At 39.0% G+C, this 23634-nt stretch overlaps 1 protein-coding gene and 1 pseudogene across 1 annotated transcript; both read left to right on the top strand.

Annotated features, from left to right (window-relative positions):
- The first annotated feature begins 3272 nt into the window (after window positions 1-3272).
- LOC110631130 lies at window positions 3273-6798 on the top strand. The gene is made up of 7 exons (XM_021778855.2): window positions 3273-3685; window positions 3955-4021; window positions 4611-4760; window positions 5067-5140; window positions 5276-5394; window positions 5774-5857; window positions 6304-6798. Exons 2-7 carry the CDS (start codon window positions 4015-4017, stop codon window positions 6407-6409), a joined length of 540 nt encoding a protein of 179 aa, XP_021634547.1. The 5' UTR covers window positions 3273-3685; window positions 3955-4014; the 3' UTR covers window positions 6410-6798.
- Window positions 6475-11744, top strand: LOC110600570 (annotated as a pseudogene).
- The last annotated feature ends 11890 nt before the right edge of the window (window positions 11745-23634 follow it).

The raw sequence follows: 23634 nt of genomic DNA, 5'->3' as shown, positions 1-23634 counted from the left end.
CTACGGGTCCCGGCGACCTTAAGTCGACCCGGATCCTAGCGTCGGTGGCGGTTCGATTTTCGGGTCGTTACAGTGAAGATAAATACAAACCTCGACCGACCTCTTCAAAGCCCAGAGAGGACGGGCATACCTCTTCAAAGCTCATACTATAACGAGACTTTGAATGCAGACGTGGTCGACCTCAATGACCGAAAGGAACTCACCTCTCTAGAGTTCAGATGAGATGGACACGACTTGATGAAACCAGGGTAAGGTGCCGACCTTCAACGTGATGGTCAACCCCTTTAGCCCTCTCCGAGGTATTAAATGTGCGTGTGGTGAAACTGAATAATGTGACGTACATGACAGACATGGTATGGGCTGAACCTACCAGTCATTTATGAGCTGCCTGACACACCTGCCAAAGACTGTCCACGCCCGATCTGATAAGACTTGATACTAGATGCCATCAGAATGACTCTCCATATATATATCACTGATCTGGCCTTAAAAAAAGGAGTTGGCTTTCCAGAAAGTTAATCTCTCTCTCTCTCTCTCTCTCTTACACTCATAGAAGGACTTTCAAAATATATGCCCTCTAGAAATTCCTTTTGAGTGCTTTATTATTATTTACTTTCTCTTCATATTAATGAATCTCAGATAATTTTTTATCTAACTTGAGCGTCGGAAGGTTTTCACCAGAGGCATCTCTGGTGGACCCTTGACCATCGTCTCATATTTTACAGGTCCCCTTCCTCAAGATCAAATATGGAAGGACCTTTAGAAACTAATCACGGATCAACGATCAACCCATGGAATCGAGCCTCTGTCTAGGTGTCCACATCTAGTCACCTTGCTGGATCTCAGTTCATCAATTGGCACTGTCTGTGGGAACGAAGGAAACTATCCTGTCGCCGAAATTTCCAAACAAAACCCATTGAGATCTATATGGCAAATCAAGAAAAGCTAACAATCAAACAACAAGAAAGATCGAAGGAAAGAGAGATAGTGAAAGACCCGAGAATCACCAGCTGCATCTAAAAGCCACATGGTAAAAATCAAATAGAGGAAGATGCTGATGTGAGAAGAAAGAGCAACATAAGGGCAATCCATCAATCATGGAAGAGAGGTGAAGTACACGAGTTATCCAAGTTGTATAGTTACTTCCTTTAGCTCAAAGTATTTTTGCTATCATGAAAGTCTTATGTATATGAACCCGAACATGATAGTATACTGAAATAGCTTAAAAAGCTCTCATATGTGATTAATATTAGTATGAATTTACTGAGAAAATGATTATTTGTTTAAAGCATGCTGCTATATGATTTGAAAAATATGAAGTGATTTATGTATGAGAAACATTACTTATTGGATTTATTGAATCGTATGAGATGATGTAGTTGGTCAAAACCAATAATTACGTGCTTTTGAAATATGAAACTAAGTATTTTGCATGCCACAATATTCATGGACAAATTTTACTCAATTAACAACGAGCATTCTCATTACATATATTGTGTAAGTTTTCATTTTGCAGATAAATTTTAAAAGTAAGAGAAAGGCTAATATACCCAAAATTGACAGTAAGGCCACGAGCTTGAATCCCAAAAATGCCAAGAAAGGCCATGAGTCTGAATATTAAAATCGGCAGTAAGGTCACGAGCCTGAATCCCGAAAATGCTAAGAAATGCCATGAGCCTGAATATTGAAATCACCAGTAAGGCCACGAGCCTGAATCTTGAAATCGCCAGTAAGGCCGCGAGCCTGAATCTTAAAATCACTAGTAAGGCCACGAGCCTGAATCTCATAATCGCTAGTAAGACCACAAGCCTAAATCTTTGAAATCATCTGCAAGGCCACGAGCTTGAATTTCCAGAATCGTCAGTAAGGCCACGAGCTTGAATCTCAGAATTGCCAGTAAAGTTACGAGCCTGAATCCTCATAAAAAGAATCAGGGTTAAGAGCTTGGAAGCCGACCAAAAAGCCAAAGATCTTGGACAGAAAAATCAGGGCCTAGAGCTCGAAAGATGCCTAAGAGCCAAAGTGCTCAGGTGAAGACCTAGGGCCGAGGTCTCGAAAGGTGTGAAGAAGCCAAAAAGCTCGGACTAAGGTCCAGGGCAAATAGCCCGGAAGATGCATATGAGCAAAAATACTTGGAAGCATACTCAGGGTTAAGAGCCTGGAAGATAACAGAACAATCCCTTTTCCCACCATTTCGGAGCACTCTTGAGTCTAAGGCCAGTATGCTAATATCATAAAAAAGGGAAATCATTAGATAATTAGAATTATTCATATCAGAAAAATCACATAATTCTTTTCTTATGAACTAAAAGCCATAAATTTTACAGAAAAAGTAATACTGCAAATAAATAAAAATTGAAAAAGAAAACCCAGAAAAAAAATTTTCTGTCAAAACCAAATCTTGAGATTGCTTAACAATATCTCTAATAAATAAATAAGGGAGAACTACAAAATTCAGACTTCAAATAAAACTAAGAAAAAGTAATAAACGCCATTCAATTTTGAGGGAAAAAAATATATGAATAAATCCAAATCAGATCTTGACCAACCTAAACCTTAATTAACCTTTGAAGATAAATTGCTCTTTTGGGTTTGCCTTGATTGTCTTGAAGAACAACCCTCTTTCCATGAAAATCACTGCCAAGCGATGTCGTTTTCAATCTCAAAGTCTGACGATTCACTTTTCGGGAGAACCCTTTAACGAGTAAAAGATGAAGAGAAAGAAGAAGAAACCATATTGGTATTGCTCAAAACATAAGCCATAATTACCCACAACAAAAAGAAGCAGCAGAAGGAACCAAAAAAAAGTTCCGAATATGAGAAAATGATAAGAGTTAGGGTTCAAAAGATGGAGGTTTTGATTTGCTTTTGCTTTTTCCCTTTGAGAAAATCGAGTTTTCTTTCTCTCTAAGCCAATATGGGTATTTTAGTCTTTTAACTAAGACTAACGGTGACTTAACTGAAAAATCTAACGGGAGGGACCAATGTCGTAATTTTTAAAAATCACAATGACTAAATTGACGATTTTTTAAAACAGAAGGACGAAAGTTTATATTTTACTAAATTAAAGGGACTAAATTACAGTTTACCCTATTTTATTTATAATTAAACATAGACAATATTCTATTAAAAAATTATCGAGTCGCTCAAATTTAAAAATTTACTTAATTTTATTTTTTTTATTAATTCAATTTGATTTTATTTTTTAAAAATTTTAATTTAATGGGTTTAATCTGATTTTTTATAAAAAAATTCTGTTAAAATCGAACCGACCCCTAGTCTCGCTCACGCTCACGCTCACGCTCACCCATACGCACAGCAGGACCAGGCGACCAGCAGCCGACTCTCACGTTCTCCACGCAGACGATCCCTCAGTTTCACCACTTACCTTCTTCCTCCTCGATCTCTCTCTCCCTCCCTTCTCGATCTCTCAGACACTCAGAACCACGCCGCCGATTTCAACGTTCTCCAGCTGGCCTTTGTTTAATGGACATAAAAATCAACCACCGATTTCAACGCTATTTATGCGACTATATTACAGTCTCAAACGGAAAGTGAAACATAACGACATTTTGCCCAGTTGAAGTAGCTCGTCAGCTTAGCAGCTTTTGTGCAAAAATATTAGCATTCCAAACGCTAAATCTGAAAGCCTTCTTCTTGTATTATTCCATTTTGTGGACAGAAGGTTAGTTTTACAAAGTCTTGCGTGTGTTTGATGAAATTCTTCAATAGAGGTGTCTTTCAGCATTGACAGCCTACTTACATTATAATGTTTCCATTCGTTTGTTGAAGTGAACGAGGAAATAGTAAAGTTTTTCTGGATTCTTGTTATCCATATCACTGATAATCTTCTCTGTTATTTTATTATGCTGTTGCTGTTGTTTCATACTTCAAATGGTTCTTGTACTTCATTGATTTCTGGCCTTAATTTTGTTTCTTTCTTGTGGTTTTCAGGTTCTAATACCTGACTGAACTTTGGGCTTCTAGCAGCGAAGAGTTTACCCAAAAGCAATCATGGATGGTATGTGAATGCTTCTGCTTCTTTTTGTATTCGTTTTCCTTTTTGTAATGGTATGTTTTAGAGCACGAAAAATCAGCAATTCTGGCAATATTTTTTCTACCATTAGCTTAGCTCTTTTTTGGGAGACTTAGGGAGTGTTGGGTATAATGGAAATACATTGGAGAAGATCGTGCGCAAACTTTTGGGTTAAATATGGGCACGATGAGGCTATGCATGTTTCTCCTAAATGAAAGTGGTTGTCGGTGTTGTTTAACGGAAAATGAGATACGTCGAGAATATATGTGTGCATAAATGCTAATGTACAATGCTTTCATTTTTCTGGTTTCTTTTACTTTTTTGCTCATTATGTGCTTGTGGAGTTACTCTCTGTGTCTTACATCAACAATATTGATGAAGCTTTTGAAGAATTTTAGTCAATGTTTCATGGTTGGTACCTGGGATTTGTTTCTTTGATTTGTCAAATTTATGTGTGTCTGCAAAGTGTTGCCTATGGTCATGCTGTACACCATTCCATTTACATATTAAAATTACTAGTTATGAGACTTGTATATGCATTTACAAGCTTGTTGTCTATTATTATGGTATTCAGTCGATTCACAACCAACTATGGAGGAAACTATATTGGTCGGAGATGATCTGATGATGGGGCCACCATCTCCTCTCGTCCCACCAGAAATTGCATCTCATGTGCTTGAAGGTGTTGATTTGTGTGATGGGATTTTGAGGAACCTATTTCTCTGTAAGTTTGTATTTCCATTGTGTTTATTTAATACATATTTGGACAAATTAGTTTGTTAATGGTATCCGGTAGAGTTGTTACACAAAATATACTTTGAACATGATTGCTTACCTTGACATTAGGGACATCTACTGTTCATGTTACCTTGTTAGTTAGACTGGTACATATGATGTAATCAAACTATTCTTTCTTTATATGAAAGGAGGAAATGACTTTAATTACAGCTAAAATCGTCAATCTTTGACTTTCACTATGAGGTCTTCTAAACAGACAGTGACGAGTAACTAATTCCTGAATATACTGCAGGTTTGCAAATCAATGACATTGAGCCTTTCTGTCAAGATGAGCTTGTTTTATATCGTCAGTGTGCTGAAAAGAGGGTGAGAATGATTTCCATTTATGCTTGGCTTGTTTGTATTTTTCTTAATGTTTAAATGTGTACATGAAGATTTTGGAGCTTGACTGATTGATTGACATAAGCTCCTTTCTTTCTTTCTTAAACTGCTGAGTGACAGGATATGGAAATCAGGAAACAGCTTCAAGATAGTGAGCGTAAATTGGGGTTATCAATGCCTTTAGATGAAGCAAAGGAAAGAGTTTCTCAACTTGAATCTGAAGTCACATCACTGGATAGGTAGTTTCTGTGACAATAGTTTTGATAATATGTTTTGAAAATTACTTCTTGTCCTTATATGAATATGCATATGTGTGACGTGTCAGTGCAAGCAATGCATACTTATTCAATGTTTGTATTTTCAATGTTCATGTTTTACATTGTATCCTAGTTTTGGGATTAGCTTTGTAAAAGGATAAGGACCTGGATTTTTTTTGTAATAGAAGTGGTGCACTGTGCTAACCATTGTTCTTGTAATATATAAGAAATAGGAAGAAAGATAAATTAACAATATCTAAGAGAGTCGCTGTTGATTGTACAAATGACTGATATTTAGCTATTTGGGATTATTTTACACTTCATTGGACATCACTCATGTGCCATACTGTTACCTATGTAGGCGCCTGATTCTTGCTAGTGGAGTTGAAGGCATTGAAGGATTTCGCCAGAGATGGAGCTTGCATGGTCGTCTTACTGATACAACGTAATTTCTGTAGACATCCTTGTACTTCATGGAATAGGCATTAATGTTTATACGGATAAAATGAATCAGTTTCTTTTCAACTAAAAGTAGTATGGAGCTGTTTCAATTATACTTGTCAATAAGTTGCTTTGATTAAGATTGGGTAGGCGTACCTGGTTACTAAATGGTTTGGAGTGTGGACTCGACCTTCTTTTTCCCCCATACATATCTTGAAATTAATAGGTATCCATAAACATAAAGCCAGAAGAGTTATTGAGTAGAGAAAGCTGATATTAAAAAATGAGTTAGCTGATAGTTTCATGAACTGTTAGTTATTTGACCTTTGCTTTATTGGAGGAGTGAATGGTAAAAACCATCATACTATAACAGTATTCTAGTTTCCTTTACTAAATTAATTAGGCTTTTCCTCTACTGAACTAATTAGCCTTCTCCATTGTGCTGTGCAGGCGAAGGTTGGAATCTCTAAAGCAGGGTATTGAGAACAGAAAGAAGGATGTGAATAAGGATGAGTCAGCACCAAGTTCAACTACCAAAAGATGGTTCTTCTGGTGACATTTTTGCTGCATTTGTATCGGGCCATTTTCTTGTAAACCCCATCAGCAACCTTTGACGGTACAATGCTAATGATCTCGATACAGCCAAACAGGGCCAGAGTTGAAGTGAATTTATGTGTTACAAGCATTTTCAAGGAGTGCTATGAACACTCCAAATTTGTAACCAGTATGCTGTGATACTATGTAGGGCATGAATCTTTTATTGCTGACTTATGTCTGTGCATGGACAAGGTCCACTGGTAGAGGTTGATTCTATAATCAACATGCTATTTCACAGGCAAGAAGAGCTTGATCACTTGCGTGAAATATACAAGGATTATGTGAAGTTCTCATGATTTTTGGACCGAAAAAAAGTGAAATAAAATTATTTGCAGGTATATTTGTATATATGAAATAATTTTATGAACAATATGTTCAATTATGATGATGCATTCATAACCACTAAAAGTCCCTCCTCTCGATTCTTTCACTGCAACTAATAAACTTGGTAAAGGGTTGAACTTTGAAAATTTACATCACTACCGAGAATCAGAGAGGAGAAGACAGCTTACGGTTCATTTGCATCAACTGAGCTGTGAAGCTTTACCACCTAAATTGATATGCATTTGAGTACAGGTAAATTTATCTTTGGTCCAGAATTTTCACACAATATACAGGCAAGCCCAGTTGCTTTGGGTGGCCAGACAAAGCATTATGAAAATTTTGTTGGATTCTATGAAATTGCCAACAGCTAGTGATTTCCTAAAATATACAGCTAGTGATTTTTCCCCCTCTCGAATTATTCTGCTTGGTGACTGACAAAATGATTGAAAGGAGTTAATACTCAAAGCTTGTGGCCTTTTGTTCTTCTGGGATGTGAGAGTTTTCTGACATAAGTTCAAGCAGACTAATTAAAATTAAGTTCAAGCAGACAAAAGTTCTCTTCCTGATAGAACATCTGGGTATAATGTCTTAAAAGTATTCTGCTGTCGGGAACCTCAAGAACATGAAACATTAAATTTTACAGTGGAATCCTGTGCCTTTTTTGGTAAGCAAACAAAAGTTAGGATTTGAAAATAACCAGGGTGTTGACAATTGAGCTTTATTGGAACAGAGTAGGGAACTAGGGATAGAGATTCCAAAAATTGAAGTCAGAATTCAGCATTTTTCGGTTGAGGAAGATGCATATGTTGGTAGCAGAGCACTTCCAACTTTGCTTAATTCCAGTTTGAATGCAATTGAGGTGTTGTTTTTCTGTTTCTTATCATTTTCTTTGTTGTTTCAAAATATTAGGAATTGATATGAACATAATGACCACCATGTGTGATGTGGCATAGGTTTATTTATTGTTTTTTTTTTTTTTTAAATTTACTTGATGTATTGAATTTGAACAGGGAATGCTTGAAATGATTGGGCTTTCTCCATCAAAGAAAAGGATAATCAAGATACTCCAAGATGTTAATGGAATAGTAAGATCATCAAAGTAGCCTTACCCCTTGTTTGGAAGAAAAAATTTCACCAGAATTCAATTTAATTGAATTCTTTTCTATCAAACTCTTTGTTTGGAATGGAAGAATTCTTTTCTTTTTAACTTATAAAATTTTCATTTTCAAATAAAATGAAATCATATATGATTTTGTAAGAATTCATTTGAATTCTTTTCTTATAAAATATTTTATCAAATGGAAAATGAATTGTGTAGGATAAAATTTTAAACACAAGTATGTGTTTTCTTGGGGCTTCCCGCACATGTTTTATTCACTGTCATCACTTTCAGAATGACACTACTTCTCGGGCCTCCTGGCTCTGGAAAACCAACACTGTTAAAATCACTTGCTGGGAAACTTGATGATGATCTGAAGGCTTGTTTTTTCTCTCCAATCCTCCTCCTATGCGTTTTTGAGGTTTTAACAGTTCAATTAGGCTTTTATTAGTAAATTTAATAATTTGGTGATCGACAGGTAACAGGGAAAGTCACCTACTGTGGTCATGAGCTTTGGGAAATTGTACCTCAAAGGTCCTGTGCTTATATTAGCCAGCATGACCTTCACTGTAGTGAAATGACCGTTCGTGAGACACTTGATTTCCCAGGGCATTGCTTGGGAGTGGGAGCCAGGTATTACATGCTGTCAGAGCTGTCAAGACGGGAGAGAGAAGCAGGTATCAAACCAGATCCTGAAATTGATGCATTGATGAAAAACACTTCTATGGCAGGCCAAGCAACCAATTTGATTACAGACTATGTTCTAAAGGTTTTTTCTTCTATTTTGCTTATGTTTGTACATTTATCCCCTCGATTATCAAGCTTAACGTCTTGTTTTCCTCCAAACAGATACTTGGATTGGATATTTGTGCTGATATCATGGTGGGAGATGACATGAGAAGGGGTATCTCTGGCGGACAAAAGAAGAATGTAACTACAGGTGTGTGTTCATATAACTGGTAGTAGTGGCTTCAATTATGCATGATGGTCCCGTTTACAATTGTTGTCGTACATTCTGATAGCAGCATCTTGCATTGAATGCAGGAGAATTTTGGTAGGACCAGCAAAAGCATTTTTCATGGATGAAATATCCACGTTGGATAGTTCCACAACTTTCCAAATTGTCCAGTTCATGAGGCAGATGGTTCACATAATGGATGTTACTATGGTCATCTCTCTCTTGTAGCCTGCACCTGAAACATTTGATCTCTTTGATGATGTTATCCTACTTTCCGAAGGCCAGATTGTCTACCAAGGTCCACGTGAGAATATTCTTGAATTCTTCGAATACGTGGGTTTTAAAAGTCCTGAAAGGAAAGGTATTGCTTACTTCCTGCAAGAAGTAACTTCCAAGAAGGACCAACAACAATATTGGTTCAGAAAAAATCAACCTTACAGATACGTATCAGTACCAGAGTTTGTAAGAGCCTTCAAAATCGTTTATGTTGGCCAGCAGCTTTCAGCAGACCTCAGAGTTCCCTTTGATAAATACAGAACACATCCTGCTGCTTTGGTGAAAGAAAAGTATGGCATCTCCAATTGGGAACTGTTCAAGAGAGGGTTTGCAAGAGAATGGCTACTGATGAAGCGAAACTCTTGTTTACATATTCAAAACTACCCAGATAACAATCATGCTTATAATTGCATTGACTGTGTTCTTTAGAACAGAGATGAAATATGGCCAAATTGCTGATGGAGAAAAGTTTTTTGGAGCACTGTTTTTTAGTCTTATTAATGTCATGTTTAATGGGATGGCAGAGCTTGCAATGACTGTTTTTAGGCTTCCTGTGTTCTACAAGCAGAGAGATTTCTTATTCTATCCAGCATGGTCTTTTGGATTGCCTATTTGGCTCCTCAGAATTCCTATCTCACTAATGGAATCTGGTATTTGGATCATCCTTTCATATTACACCATTGGCTTTGCCCCTGCTATCAGTAGGTAAATGGTAATAATTGTATGCAACACTTTATGGTTTGATAAGGATGGTTACTACTTTGTGATCACTGAAGTTTGATAGTTTGAAAAGTGTTAATTTATGTGGCTTTAATCATGGGTATATTTTCTTATAGTATCCGGAAAGTTCCGCGCGCTATGACCCAAATGGGAATTTGTATTGTATGGAGGGTTATAAATACTTGTATTTTTCTCTTTTCCCTTTTTTAACGTGAGATTTCGGGAAATACGCTGGAGTTAGGATTTTGAGAGTTTTAAGAGATTGTATCACTCTTTTTCAATTATAGTGTAACTTTATTTTTTCCTTGTCCATGACGTAGATCTTACGGTTGAACCACGATAAATTTCTGTCTCTTTCTCTTTTATTGTGATTATGAGTGCATGTATTTCTAGTATTGTGCATTTATCATAATGAAAAGTTTGGTAGATCCTACTGACATATTGGATATCTTAAACATCTCCAGATTCTTCAAACAGTTCTTGGCTTTTGTTGGCATACATCAAACAGCTCTCTTCTTTTTCGTATGATAGCAGCTCTTGGAAGAATTGAAGTAGTTGCAAATACAGTTGGTTCCTTTACCTTGCTGTTGGTTTTTGTGCTTGGAGGCTAAATTGTTTCAAAAAGTAATAAATCTTTCTCTTCTTTGTTTATCTGTTTTCTTGCGATTCATGCCAACCTGAACTGATTTGATATCAGAATTAGCAAACAGCTTCCATATTTTTTTCTTGTGCACTGCTTTGATCTTGGCATGACTCTTGAATAAAAATGTTTCCTTTTGTTTGCAGATGACATATCATCATGGATGATATGGGGTTACTATGGGCAAAATGCCATTGCAATCCATGAGTTCCTTGACAGAAGATGGAGCACAGTAAGTTCGATGCACTGAGAAATCCCTCTTCATCTGCATTGAAATCTCATCATTTCATTCAAATTCTGAATGTAAAGGGAAACATATTTCAGATTCCGATCTATAGTCATCTGTATAAAATTTATAACATGAGTCTTTCTGGCACAGCCAACTGGCAATCCTACCGAGCCTACAGTTGGAATTGCCCTTCTTAAGGAATAAGGAGAGAGGCCTGTTCACTACTGAGAAGGCATTTTGGATTTGTGTTGGAGCTCTTTTTGCATTTTCTATTCTTTTCAATATTCTCTTCATTATAGCATTGACATATTTAAGTCGTAAGTTGATATTCTCATTTGCTTACTTTGTTTATATAATGGCAATGAAATCTGCATTCTGGTGATCCTTTCTTTTCTTTTTCATTTGTTCTTTCTTGTTGTACCAAATATCAGATTTTGGTGATAACAAGGCTGTACTTGTTGATGATGACTCTGACAAAAATGCTATGCGGCATTTGGCATCTAATCAAGAAGGTTAGCATCATTACATTTTTGCTTCTTGAGATGTTAACTTGGTTGTATGCTGACTTGCACTATATTCTCCTTGTGCAATATTTATGATACAATTTTCTTACAATGGCATTGATTAATAAAAAATGGATCAAATTTAATTCTTAGAAATGAAGCAAAGGTGTCATGGAAAGATCTCTAAGCTAAGGGAAACAAATCAAGAACTTTTTGCATTTTATACTGTCAATGTCGACAATATCCATACTTCTGATATTTTCAGCCCAGTGATCAGAAAATTCATTTCTTTATTCTTTAAATGCAACAGTTTTTATTTGCTCAGCTGATGTTAACTCCTTAAATTACAGGAATTGACATGGCAGTGAGAAATGCTCAAGGGGGTATTAACTCAAATGTTAGCAGAATTAATCAAGTTAGAAAGGGAATGGTCTTGCCTTTTGACTGTGCGGTTGTCGAAACCGGTCAAAAATAACCTTTTTAGTTATCAACAATTTTACAACTGTAGATAGTGGCAAAAGGATCGAATTCACAGAGAATTGATACTTACCTACCTCTAGAGGTTGTGAGCTCTTATTTTAAATATATAATATTTTTATATTTAAAATAATAATATAAAATTTTATTAAAAATAAATTATTTATTAATTATCATTTTATTTTAAAGATTAATGAATAAGTTTTTTAAATAGTTATTTACATATAAATATGTATTTATAACAAAATTAATTTTAGGTAATTATTATTCTAGTTTTTTGGAATAAAATTTGAATATTAAAATTTTAAAAAATTTTAAATTAATAAATTATAGAAAATAAAATAAAGTAGAACTTATATATTATATATGTCTCTTTGATTTTATTAAAAAATTACAATAAGTGAACGAGAAAAAAATATGTAATTTTTTAGATAGAGAGAATAAAAATATAAAATAAATAATAGAAGAAATATTTTTTTAAAAATTTATATTAATCTAAAAATCTGCAATCTGTAATTATAAATAAAAAAGAGTTTAATACTCCATAGGAAGTTACCCTTGGAGTATGCAATCCAGCAGATCTCCATTATACCTATAATCATAGGATCCCTTATCTATTAACCAGTGCTAGTCGGATTTCTAGGAGATTTGATAACCAACTCTACCTTTTTACAATATAAAAGCTTATGAATACAGAGATTAAGGTCGCATTCATACACAACTACTTTTGAGTTTAAAGTATTTCATTACACTCGCCATTTCCTTCAGTTTACTAACTTAAGTGTTGGAGTAGCTGCTATAAGCACCCATCACCTCGTTTTCTTTTTCTTGCAGATTGGCCACTCGCAACACAGCTTCATTTCAGCCACATCATTTGATTTCATTGCCAAAAATTTCCATTGGATTTTCTCTATTCAATCAGAGTAGAAATCGGTCTTTCATTTATTTCTCCTAAAAAGAAACCTTTTCCTTTTCTATTCTTTAAAATGGCTGATAATTCATGAGCTCCTGCCAACAAGAGCGTAATCATTTTCTCCACTCCTGGTAGTGGACAAAACACCCCATCAGTGGTCAATAAGGCTAATATGAGTAATCTAAATAATGAGCAGATGCTTCAATACATAAAAAGGCTACAGGCCACTGACGAGTAGTATAAAGCTCGATAGGAGGCCTCCTTCATGGTTCCTAAGATAAGGGAGGAAGCTTCCATCAACACCCCAAGGACTCGGACAGAGGCAATCCAAACACAGTCCAAGGGGAAGGCTAAGCTAGATGAAGAGGAGTTGTCGGAAGAGGCTCTAAAAGATGTCCACTAGAAGTTGATACGGGCCATACAAAGGTACCAGAAGAATTAAGAGGAGGATTATGGGTTGGACGATGCCTCACCCCTATCAGAGACATTTTCTGCCAAGTTCAAACTTCCAAGTTTGGACAAATATGATGGAACAATAGATCCTAGGAGTCACCTGGTGATCTTTAGGACAACAATGCAGCTTTAAGATTTCAATGATTTTGTGTTGTGCCGAGTGTTTCTGCCAGCACTCACAGGTTTAGCTTAGAAATAGTACCAACATCTGAGCTCAGGTTCAATTCAGAACTTTACACAATTTACTATGTTATTTAAATATAGATTTATTACTTATATACCTCTTAAAAAGCTCTCCTCTGACTTGTGGAAGATTCACTAAGAAGAGGGCGAGTCTTTAAAGAGTTTTATCTCACGGTTTAATACAGAAGCAATAAAGGTGGAGGAGTTAAATAATGAGATAGCATGTGAAGTGTTAAAAAAAGGAACATGCAACATCAAATTCATGAATTCCTTAATCAAGAACCCAGCTGCTACGTACCAATAGTTAATGGACAAAGCCTAGAAGTACATCGGACTAGATGATAAAATCCAAGCATTGAGAGAGGACAAAAGGACGAGTATAAAGCAAAACAAAAAGCCAGAGAGGCAAGGATATGAAGGAGACTGCAAAAGTTATCCAGTCTCTCGAAGAAGGGATGACCAAGGTAAGTATAAGAATTATACTCTATTGAATGACTAATGGATGCATATTTTAATGTGGATCAAGAAAAAAGACAAGGAGGTCAGATGGCCTCACAAGCTCAACCCTGAGAAAGCTAGAAGGCAAGATAGGACCAAGTATTGCCACTTTCACGAAGACCACAAACATACAACGGAGGAGTGCCAGTAGCTGAAAGAAGAGACCGGGAGGTTAATAAGGGACAACACACTTTGAAAGTTTACCAGAAAGAGTAGAGAAGAAAGGATGCCTAAACCCGAGGTAATAGCTTGTGAAACCACTCCTGATAGTGAACCTGTAGTGGTTATACATGTAGCTGTAGGAGGACCCAGCGATGGCAAAGGAAAAAATAAGCGCATCGTGGAAGACATCCTGTTAGTGGAGAAGGAACCATGGACCAAGCAGAAAGTGAGGTTCGGACCTGCGGATAAGGAAATAGGTTTCTTTCAAAATGACGCGTTGGTTATCAGCATTCATTTGAACAGGTATGATGTGAGGTGAGTCTTGGTGGATATAGGTAGTTTTGTTAATTTTCTCACCTTAGATGTCTTTAATAAGTTAAGTTTAGATAAAAATAATCTTGTTAAGGTCTCCTATTCGTTAGTGGGATTAGGAGATAAGACCATGGCAATACTAGGTACCATTAACCTCCCCCTTGTGTTGGGTGATGAAAAGCACAAGCGGGAGCTATATGCGAAGTTCACAGTGGTAGATATCCTGCTCGCATACAATGTGATATTAGGTCGCCTACTCCTAAACTGCCACGATATAATTATTAACATGGGTGCTATGTGTTTTAAGCTACCAACTCCAAGAGGATTGGAGGTCATTTGAGGTAACCAAAATTCATCCCAAGAATGCTATAGACACTTCACAAAAATCCTCAGGAAAGCGACGATGCCCATTGACTTGTTGGAGAAACCTGATTCTGACATAAAACCAGAACCACCAGACCCAATGGAAGAGGTCCAATTAAGTATAGATAAAAAGGTACCATTTGGGACTGCGTTAAATGGTGAAATAAAAAATCATTTAATAGAATTACTAAAATACAGAGTGACCACTTTTGCTTGGTCTCTAGAAGATGTAACAGGTGTAGACTCAGCTCTTATCACCCACAAGCTGTCTATTAATAAGACAATAGAACCGATAAAACAGAAGAAAAGAAAATTTGCATCGGAGAGGCAGCGGGTAATTAAAGAGGAGGTTAATAAATAATTAAGTGTAGGTTTAATAAAAGAGATCCAGTATCCTATATGGCTCGCCAACATCGTGCTGGTGAAAAAGGCAAACGGAAAGTGTAGGATGTGAGTGGATTTTATGGACTTGAATAAAGTATGTCCAAAGGATCACTATCCACTCCCGTCTATTGACAGGTTAGTAGACTCTACCTTGGGTCATGCAGTGGTTTCTTTTTTGGATGCAATTTTAGGTTACTACCAGATCATGATGGACATTGAAGATGCAGAGAAGACTGCATTTATCACCAATGTCAAAGTCTTCTATTACAAAGTGATGTCGTTTGGGCTAAAAAATGCAGGGACGACTTATTAAAGACTAGTGTTAGGAATCTTCAAAGACATGAACAGGTTAAGAATCGACATATATGTGGATGATATGGTGGTAAAGAGCCGGTCCTTAAAAGATTATCCAGAGGACATCCAGAAGGTTTTTGACGTACTGGATAAAGTAGGTATGAAACTTAACTTTGAAAAGTGCACTTTTGGAGTAAAAGCTGGGAAGTTTTTAGGGTACATAGTCTCAGAGAGAGGCATAGAGGCAAACCTAGAGAAAATTAGTACCATTTAAAATATGGAGGCACCTTAAACCATTAATGATATATAGAAGTTGAATAGGTGGGTCAGAGCTATTGACCGGTTTATATCATGCTCGGCCAGGAGGTGTCTCCCTTTCTTTAAAGTCTTAAAAGGCAAAAATAAGTTTGTTCCGGGAGAAGAGTGCGTAGAGGCATTTGAAAATTTAAAAACCTTCTTATCACCTCCTCTTTTGCTAAGCTCGCCCGTTGAAGGTGAGGTTTTATTTTTGTACTTGTCTATGATGTAGGAAACTATAAGTTTGGTGCTCGTTCGTGAGGAAAAAGGGAAACAAAGCCCAGACTATTATGCCAGCCAAGTCTTGAAGGAGGCAGAGTTGAACTATCCTCCTCTTAAGAAATTGGTATTGGTAGTCCTGATGTCTGCCACAAAGTTATATCCATACTTCGAGTCGCACACATAGAAGTCAGAATAGATTATCCTTTGCGAAAGGTTTTACATAGGCCGGAGCTTTCAGGATGGCTGTCTACTTTGACAATAATATTGTCAGCCTTCGATATCAGGTATATCATAACAAAGGCCATGAAAGCGCAGGTAGTAGCCAGAAATGACTCTGCCGTTAGAGACTTTAGAATTGCCTGAACCAACTATTGAGTGGAAGGTTTGGATGGATGGTGATTGTAGAGCTGAGGGTTCTGAAATTGGAATCTTCTTGTAGAGTCAAACTGGGATAAAGTTTTGCTACATAGAAAAACTTGCTTTCAATGCTACCAACAACGTAGCCGAGTAAGAGGCTGTGATTATGGCCCTAAGAATCATCAAGAAAATAGGTATATAGAAATCTATTATTTTTAGTAACTTATAATTGGTTGTTAATTAGTGCCAAAGATAGTTTAAAATTCGACAACTGAACTTTGTCAAAAATGAAGAGAAGGTTCATTGCGTAATGGCGAGAATCAAAGATAGGCAGGGCAACTATAAGCTTCACCAAATGGCTAGAGATGATAATGAAGAGGTAGATTTTCTGACCAAATGGCGGTGGTAGGTGAACAACACTTGACTCAACCATTTCAGTTCGAAGAACTGCACACTCCTACAACTGGCAAGGAAGAGCCTTTTCCTATAGAGGAAGGAGAATTGTAGATGACACCTATGTACAAGTTTTTGACATAGAATGATCTGCCGGTGGATGAATTATCGGCTAACAGGTAATAAGAAAATTCTCTAAATATATACTAATGATGGTTGGTTGTATAGGAGGTCCTCAACTTAACCATGGTTGCATTGCATAATGAAATAGGAGGGGCAGGAAATCGTAAAGGACATTCATGAAGGTGATTGTAGAAGTCATGAAGGAGCTCGGACAATCACACAGAAAGCATTCGACAAGGATATTATTGGCCAATGATAATGCAAGATGTGAAGCAGCTTATCCAAAAGTTTCAAAGATTTCAAGTACATGCAAGTATTCCAAGGACTTCTGAAGATATGCAAATGATAATTGGAAACCCTAGCCTCTCTTTCAGTGGGGACTAGACATCTTGGGCCCATTCTCAAAAGCAACTGGATCAAAGAAGTTTTTGATAGTAGTGATGGATCATTTCAGCAAGTGGGCAGAGGCTAAGGCAGTTCAGTCTATCACCACCCAACAGACAATGTCCTTCGTCAGCAAGAACATCTTCACTTGGTTTGGAATTGCAAAGGTAATAATCACTGATAATGAGACTCAGTTTGCAAGCTCTAAATTAAAAGATTTCTGCAGAAATGGAAGATTGAATTAAGATTCAGTTTGGCCTGTCACCCACAGACCAATGGAATGATCGAGATCACAAATAGAACTATCCTACAAGGACTAAAGAAAAGACTCGATAAAGCTGAAGGCAATTGGCCTGACAAATTATCCCATATACTTCAGACATACAGAACAACCCCAAGAATAGCCACAGGGGAACCCCTTTCTCTCTAGTGTATAGGATTGAGGCAGTAATCCCTGTGGAGATCCGAGTAAGTAGTTTTAGAACACAACACCCAGAATCTCAGGAAACCTTAAAAAAATGCAGTTTAACCTAGATCAAGTAGAGTTTTTACTTGAACAGGCTGCAATTAGAATGGCGGTTCATAAAAATAAGATATCTAGAATGTTCAATAGTAGAGTCAGGTCACATGTCTTTAATGTAGGGGACTTAGTCCTTAAAAGAACAGATGTAACAGGCAGTAGTGCCGGGTCTGAGTTGAGAGAAAACTAGAAAGGACATTTAGGGTCTCGAAGTTTATTCATCCAGGGTCTTATAAACTGACCAAATTAGATGGCCAAGTCATTTTTCACTTCTGGAATATTTATAATCTGAGAAAATTTTATCAATAACAATTAACGATGTAGTTTTTCATGTGTTGTTATTCAGTGACAAGGAATGATGAGTTTGTCTTCTTCAAAAAGATTAAAGAGCGTTCATTAATAAAAGCCACAAGGCGAGTATCTGCTAGTTCCAATGACTGGGTGTTAGTCCCATTTTATAAATTTTTCTAAGGCATTTGATGCCAAGCTACAAGGAGAGTATCCGCTAGGCTCAATGACCAGGCGTTAGCCCCACTTTTATAAAAAATTTTCTAAGGCATTTGATGCCAAGCCATAAGGCGGGTATCCAACAGGCTCAATGACTAGATGTTAGCTCTACTTTTATAAACTTTTCTAAGGCATTTATGATAAGCCACAAGGCAGGTATCCCCCAGGCTTAATGATCGGATGTTAGCCCCATCTTTATAAAAAAATTTCTAAGAAATTTGATGATAAGCCACAAGGCGGGTATTCGCCAGACTCAATGATCGGGTGTTAGCCCCACCTTTATAAAAATTTCTAAGGCATTTTATGCTAAGCCATAATGTAACAGCCCGGAAACCGATACCCTACCGTAACGGCCCGAACCGCCACCGGCGCTAGGATCCAGATCGGCTTAAGGCCGCCGGGACCCGTAGCAAGCCAAACATACCTCCTATCACCTGGTCAAATCCCATACATGATTAAAAACTTTAACATAAAAACTTAAACATCTGATGTAACTACCGAGCTCGACCTGTATGCGACATAACTGAAAACATAAAAGGATCCCCTACTAGAGTCCTCATCAACTCTAGCTGGGTCAACATAACATACATCAAGCTGGGATTACATCCAAGGAACTAGAACCTAACCTGTGCATGCATCCAACCACAAACATAAGACCTCCTCTAGGGCCCTCATCAATCTCTAAAGTGGTAAACAACACATGCCACAAGTTCAGTTCAACACAACTCAACATCTAGTATAACACACATCATGTATTAAACAGGGACTAACCAAGTCTTAGGGCCAAGCACAGCACTAAACCATAAACATAACTCTACTATACCTTACATTACATTCTCTTACCAATCAATATAATACATGTCCACACTAAAAGCTTACTAATCTATAACTATTACATAAGCTTAACCTTTGCTCTGAGACTTCCCGATCAACCTCAAACCTGCAACACTGGGGTTAGGGGAGAGGGGTGAGCTAAAAAGCCCAGTGAGTAGAAACATAGAAAACAGTTCATTAATTACATGCTCTCATGAAATGCGTCATAACACAAAGAAATCACATAACTGCATCTTGTCTGTCTCGGGGTTCATGCAAATAAATATTCCCCACGGATTGTTTTTGAGAGTTCCTTTTTGCTAGCAGCCTTTACTCTCAAGGATCGGACATGACCTCAAAATTCCCTCTGTCGGTGCCCGGCTCCCCCAAAGGAGCTCACACAGGACTTTCACATACATGACAGGGTACCTAGTCCACAGAGAGCTCACAGGGACTTTCCTATATGTACTTGTCCGGCTCTTAAAGGACTTACCCAAGACTCAATGACAGAAATGGGCTATTGAAGTCGCCTTGGTCCAAACCTCCTGAATCAACATCAAATAATGCAATGCGCCATATTCGTGAAACTAGTGCAATCAATCCTATTACATGTAATCATGATGCATGAACATGCTTTAGGCATTAGATTTTGTATATAAAAGATTAAGTTTAGTTCTACTCACCTCTAGCAGACGCTGGACTGACTCTGCAACTGCTAGCACTACTGGCCTCCTCGGTCCCTCGGGTCCGATCCTACACAGGTGGACTCGAATGAGGTGCCAAACATACTCTAAACAACTCATAAACAACTGCCCAAAAACCCCCTAGAACATCACTTAAACATGCATAGAAAACAACCTTGAAAAGGCTGGACAGGGTACTTTCGGCGGCACCTTCGGCGGCCGAACCCTCCCTCCAGAGACGAAACTCGGGCACTTTCGGCGGCACCTTCGGCGGCCGAAAGTCCCACTCCAGAGACGAAAGTCAGGCACTTTCGGCGGCCGAATCCTTCCTTCGGCGGCCGAAAGTCTGCTTTCAAGCCAAAACTCAACTTTCGGGGGCAAGGTTAGGCGGCCAATCTATGCATCCAGAGGCAGGTTCGGCGGCCGAAACCACCTTCGGCGGCCGAACCTGAGTTCTTCCCAGAAGGGTAGAACTCAGCTTCACATGCATTCAAGCCTCCCAAACCTTCCAAACACCCCAAAACAAACACCCAACTTAACCAAAACATGCATAAACCCTTAACCATGCACAAAGGAGCTTAACAACTAGATTAAACTCCAAAAACAACATCAAAACATACATAGATAGCTTATGACCCACATAGGCCAAAACCATCAAAACAACCCCTAATCTCACATACTCTCTCCCCATCATGCATACTCACTCCCACAAGTATAAACTAGCTTAAAACTTCTTCATAACATCACATAAACATACATTATCATACATTGGGCATAAAACCCACATAAACCTAAACATGCATATCTACCCATACACATACATCAAATCTCCTTAAAACTTACTTAAAACTCATTAAAACATAAAGAAAAGCAGAGATCTACACTAACCTCTTGGAGATCGAGGGTTGGTGTGACCCGAACCTTAGAGATGTGGAGGAAACTAGCTCCGGGGTCTCCAAGCTCCAAATCCTTGATCTAAACTTGAAAACTCTTCAAAACAACAATGGAATTCATGAAAACGTGGAGGAGATGAAGAAAAACGTGAAAATGGCCAAGGGAGGACAAAAACTCACCTGAGCTCGAGAATGGGGAGAAAACTCGCCCATTTCCGATCTGAGGGCCTTTTATAGGTGGCCTGGTCGAAGACCTTCGGCGGCCTAACGTGCCCCCTAAACTCATGCATGTTCGGCGGCCGAACTTGACTTTCGGCGGCCGAACCTTGGCTCGTTCAAACAAGACTTTCGGAGGCCAAAGGCGCTCCCGAAGTCTTTCCATGTTCGGCGGCCGAACTTCACTTTCGGCGGCCGAACCTGGCAAACGCCTCCTTGGTCTTTTCTCTTCAAAACTCAATTAAAACCCTTAAAATCATTTGAAAATATTTTTAGAAAACACATTTTACCCCTCTAGAAGCCTCGGGCATCTTCAGAACTCCCGATTCCAACGGTGATTCCGCCGGAAGGTAGGGATTCCGATGCCGGAATCTAGCCGGGTATTACATTCTTCCCCCCTTTAAGAACATTCGTCCTCGAATGTTGAAACAACACATAGAAAGCATGCAAGCAAGCAAGCGAAGCCTAAAACCTCTCTCCAACGAGAGACACAGAAACTGCTGGAGTAAAAACTCCTGAGTCTTCTGGGCACACCTTTCCCAAAAGAAACACCTTAACAGTACTCAACCTACTCCCGAACTCCACTGGCTTCCGCTGCGCTACTCTGATCCTTACTCTTCTCTTCTCTTCTCATCTTTACTAACAGGCTTCTTCTCACTGCTAACCCAAAACTAACTCTAACTCTCACAGGTAGTACCCGGATTTCAGACCTATCTCAGAAAACAAACAGCTCCTACTAGCTGTCCCAATAGATCATCCATCCTGCATGGGAATACCTGCTCTTGGTAGTGACCTTGTTTAACTGCTTACAGTCGTTACAAAGTCTCAGGGATCCATCTTTCTTTTCCCACAACCACACTGGAACACTTCAGGGTGAGGTACTAGGTCGGATAAAACCCCTTGTCTACCAAGTCTCGCCCCTACTCTGACTACTACCTCTCTCTACGCAGGCGCCATCTTATCGAGAAGGATAGAAATGGTTCTGCGTCCAGACACCACTCCTAAGCCAAACTCTAACTCCCTAACAGATGGTAAACCTGACAACTCGCCTGGGAAGACATCTAAGAACTCTCTCTAACAACTGGCACTGAGGCTGGTTCCCTGACCTGACTGCTAAACTCTCAAACAAGAGCTAGAACCCTCTGAAAATTCCTCCTACGTACCCTACGAACCTGATAGGCTGACATCAAACCTCTAGGCGTCCCTATTGTGTTCCCTCAGAAGAAAACCTCTGACCCATCCTGTCCCCTGAACCTGACTACCTTGTCTCTACAGACCAAGATAGCACCATGAGCAGAAACCCATCCATCCCTCGATTGACGTCCAGACAGTCAAGTCTAGGACCTCAAAGTCGAGTGGAAGGCATCTACCCTCAACTGTCACAGAACTGAACCGGCAGACTGACTCTGCCCCAGATGAATCACACTCGAGTCCACTGACCCAAAGAGAACACTCTAGCCCAGAAGCTATCAACTCAACCTCTCGACGGCTCCTAGAGCAACTAAAGAAAGAGAAAAACACTAGGGTTCACAAAAACACACACATCAGAACATTCAAAAGTGAGCGTACCTGACACCACCATGTTCGATGTGTCTGCCTCTTGCTGAGCTTGGATGAAGATCCGTGCGGGAGCTGACGGACCTTCTCCATGGGAACCTGAGGAATGAGGGGCTGACCCTCTTCCTCTGCCTCGACCACCAACCTGAAACATGGTTGGAGCTACTGGCTGAGCTGTTCTACCTGGAGCTGCTGGCTGGGACGGAGCCAACCTGGGCACAGTGGGACACTCACGTGCTATGTGCCCCTCCTGTCCGCACCTGTAACATAGATTAGTCCCATAACGGCAGACTCCCTTGTGCGGCCTTCCGCACCTCATGCATCTTGAACTGCCTGAGCCAGAGCTCGAACCACCAAAACCCAAACTAGCCTTCAAATTCTGCCAAAACTTCTTCTTCTTACCCCTAAGGGTTCTGCCCCACTTCACTCTTCTAGTGGTGGCTGTACTCAGAATGGAGGGATCAATCCCTCCTGAACCTGAAATCCTGGAATCCTGAGTCTGAGCATCCTCCTGAGAATCTCCCATACCTTCTTCTGACACTCTGATTCCCAAACTAACATCTCTTCTCTGAACATCCATCTCTACTTCCCTCATACTAGCTGACATCCTTCTTGGAGCCATTGCTTCTCTGCTTACATCAAAAGACCTTCCAGGGTCCCTCGATGTTCCCCATCTGCTAACTCCCGACGACTGCGCTCTTGGCAGAGCAGGGGGAAAGGTGTCCATACCTTCCCTCTCAGATGGAACTCCAGTCGATTCCACAGATCGACGAGCACCTCGCATTCTGGCTCCTCTGAAGAACAACACACAAGCAATCAAACAATCGTTAGCATCATACGGTTCATATGAAAACACATGAACCTGCAACATACATAGCATACATAGCATATCATACATAACAGTAATGCTCATGCATAAAATCATGGCATTCCACGTCAGCATACAAGACAGGACTCTACATCCTATCCTAGTGGACATGATTTCTCCTATTGTGCTTGCCCTTCTATGACCGCTAAGCTAACCTCTTTCCGATGTGCAACACACCGTACTCTCGAGGCCCAAAGCTCTGATACCATTCTGTAACAGCCCGGAAACCGATACCCTACCGTAACGGCCCGAACCGCCACCGGCGCTAGGATCCAGATCGGCTTAAGGCCGCCGGGACCCGTAGCAAGCCAAACATACCTCCTATCACCTGGTCAAATCCCATACATGATCAAAAACTTTAACATAAAAACTTAAACATCTGATGTAACTACCGAGCTCGACCTGTATGCGACATAACTGAAAACATAAAAGGATCCCCTACTAGAGTCCTCATCAACTCTAGCTGGGTCAACATAACATACATCAAGCTGGGATTACATCCAAGGAACTAGAACCTAACCTGTGCATGCATCCAACCACAAACATAAGACCTCATCTAGGGC

This window comes from Manihot esculenta, chromosome 14, assembly GCF_001659605.2.
Source record: "Manihot esculenta cultivar AM560-2 chromosome 14, M.esculenta_v8, whole genome shotgun sequence".
NCBI classification, from domain to species: Eukaryota; Viridiplantae; Streptophyta; class Magnoliopsida; order Malpighiales; family Euphorbiaceae; genus Manihot; species Manihot esculenta.
The sequence above is the reverse complement of the archived record's forward strand: the minus strand, read 5'-3'. Positions and strand labels throughout refer to the sequence as shown.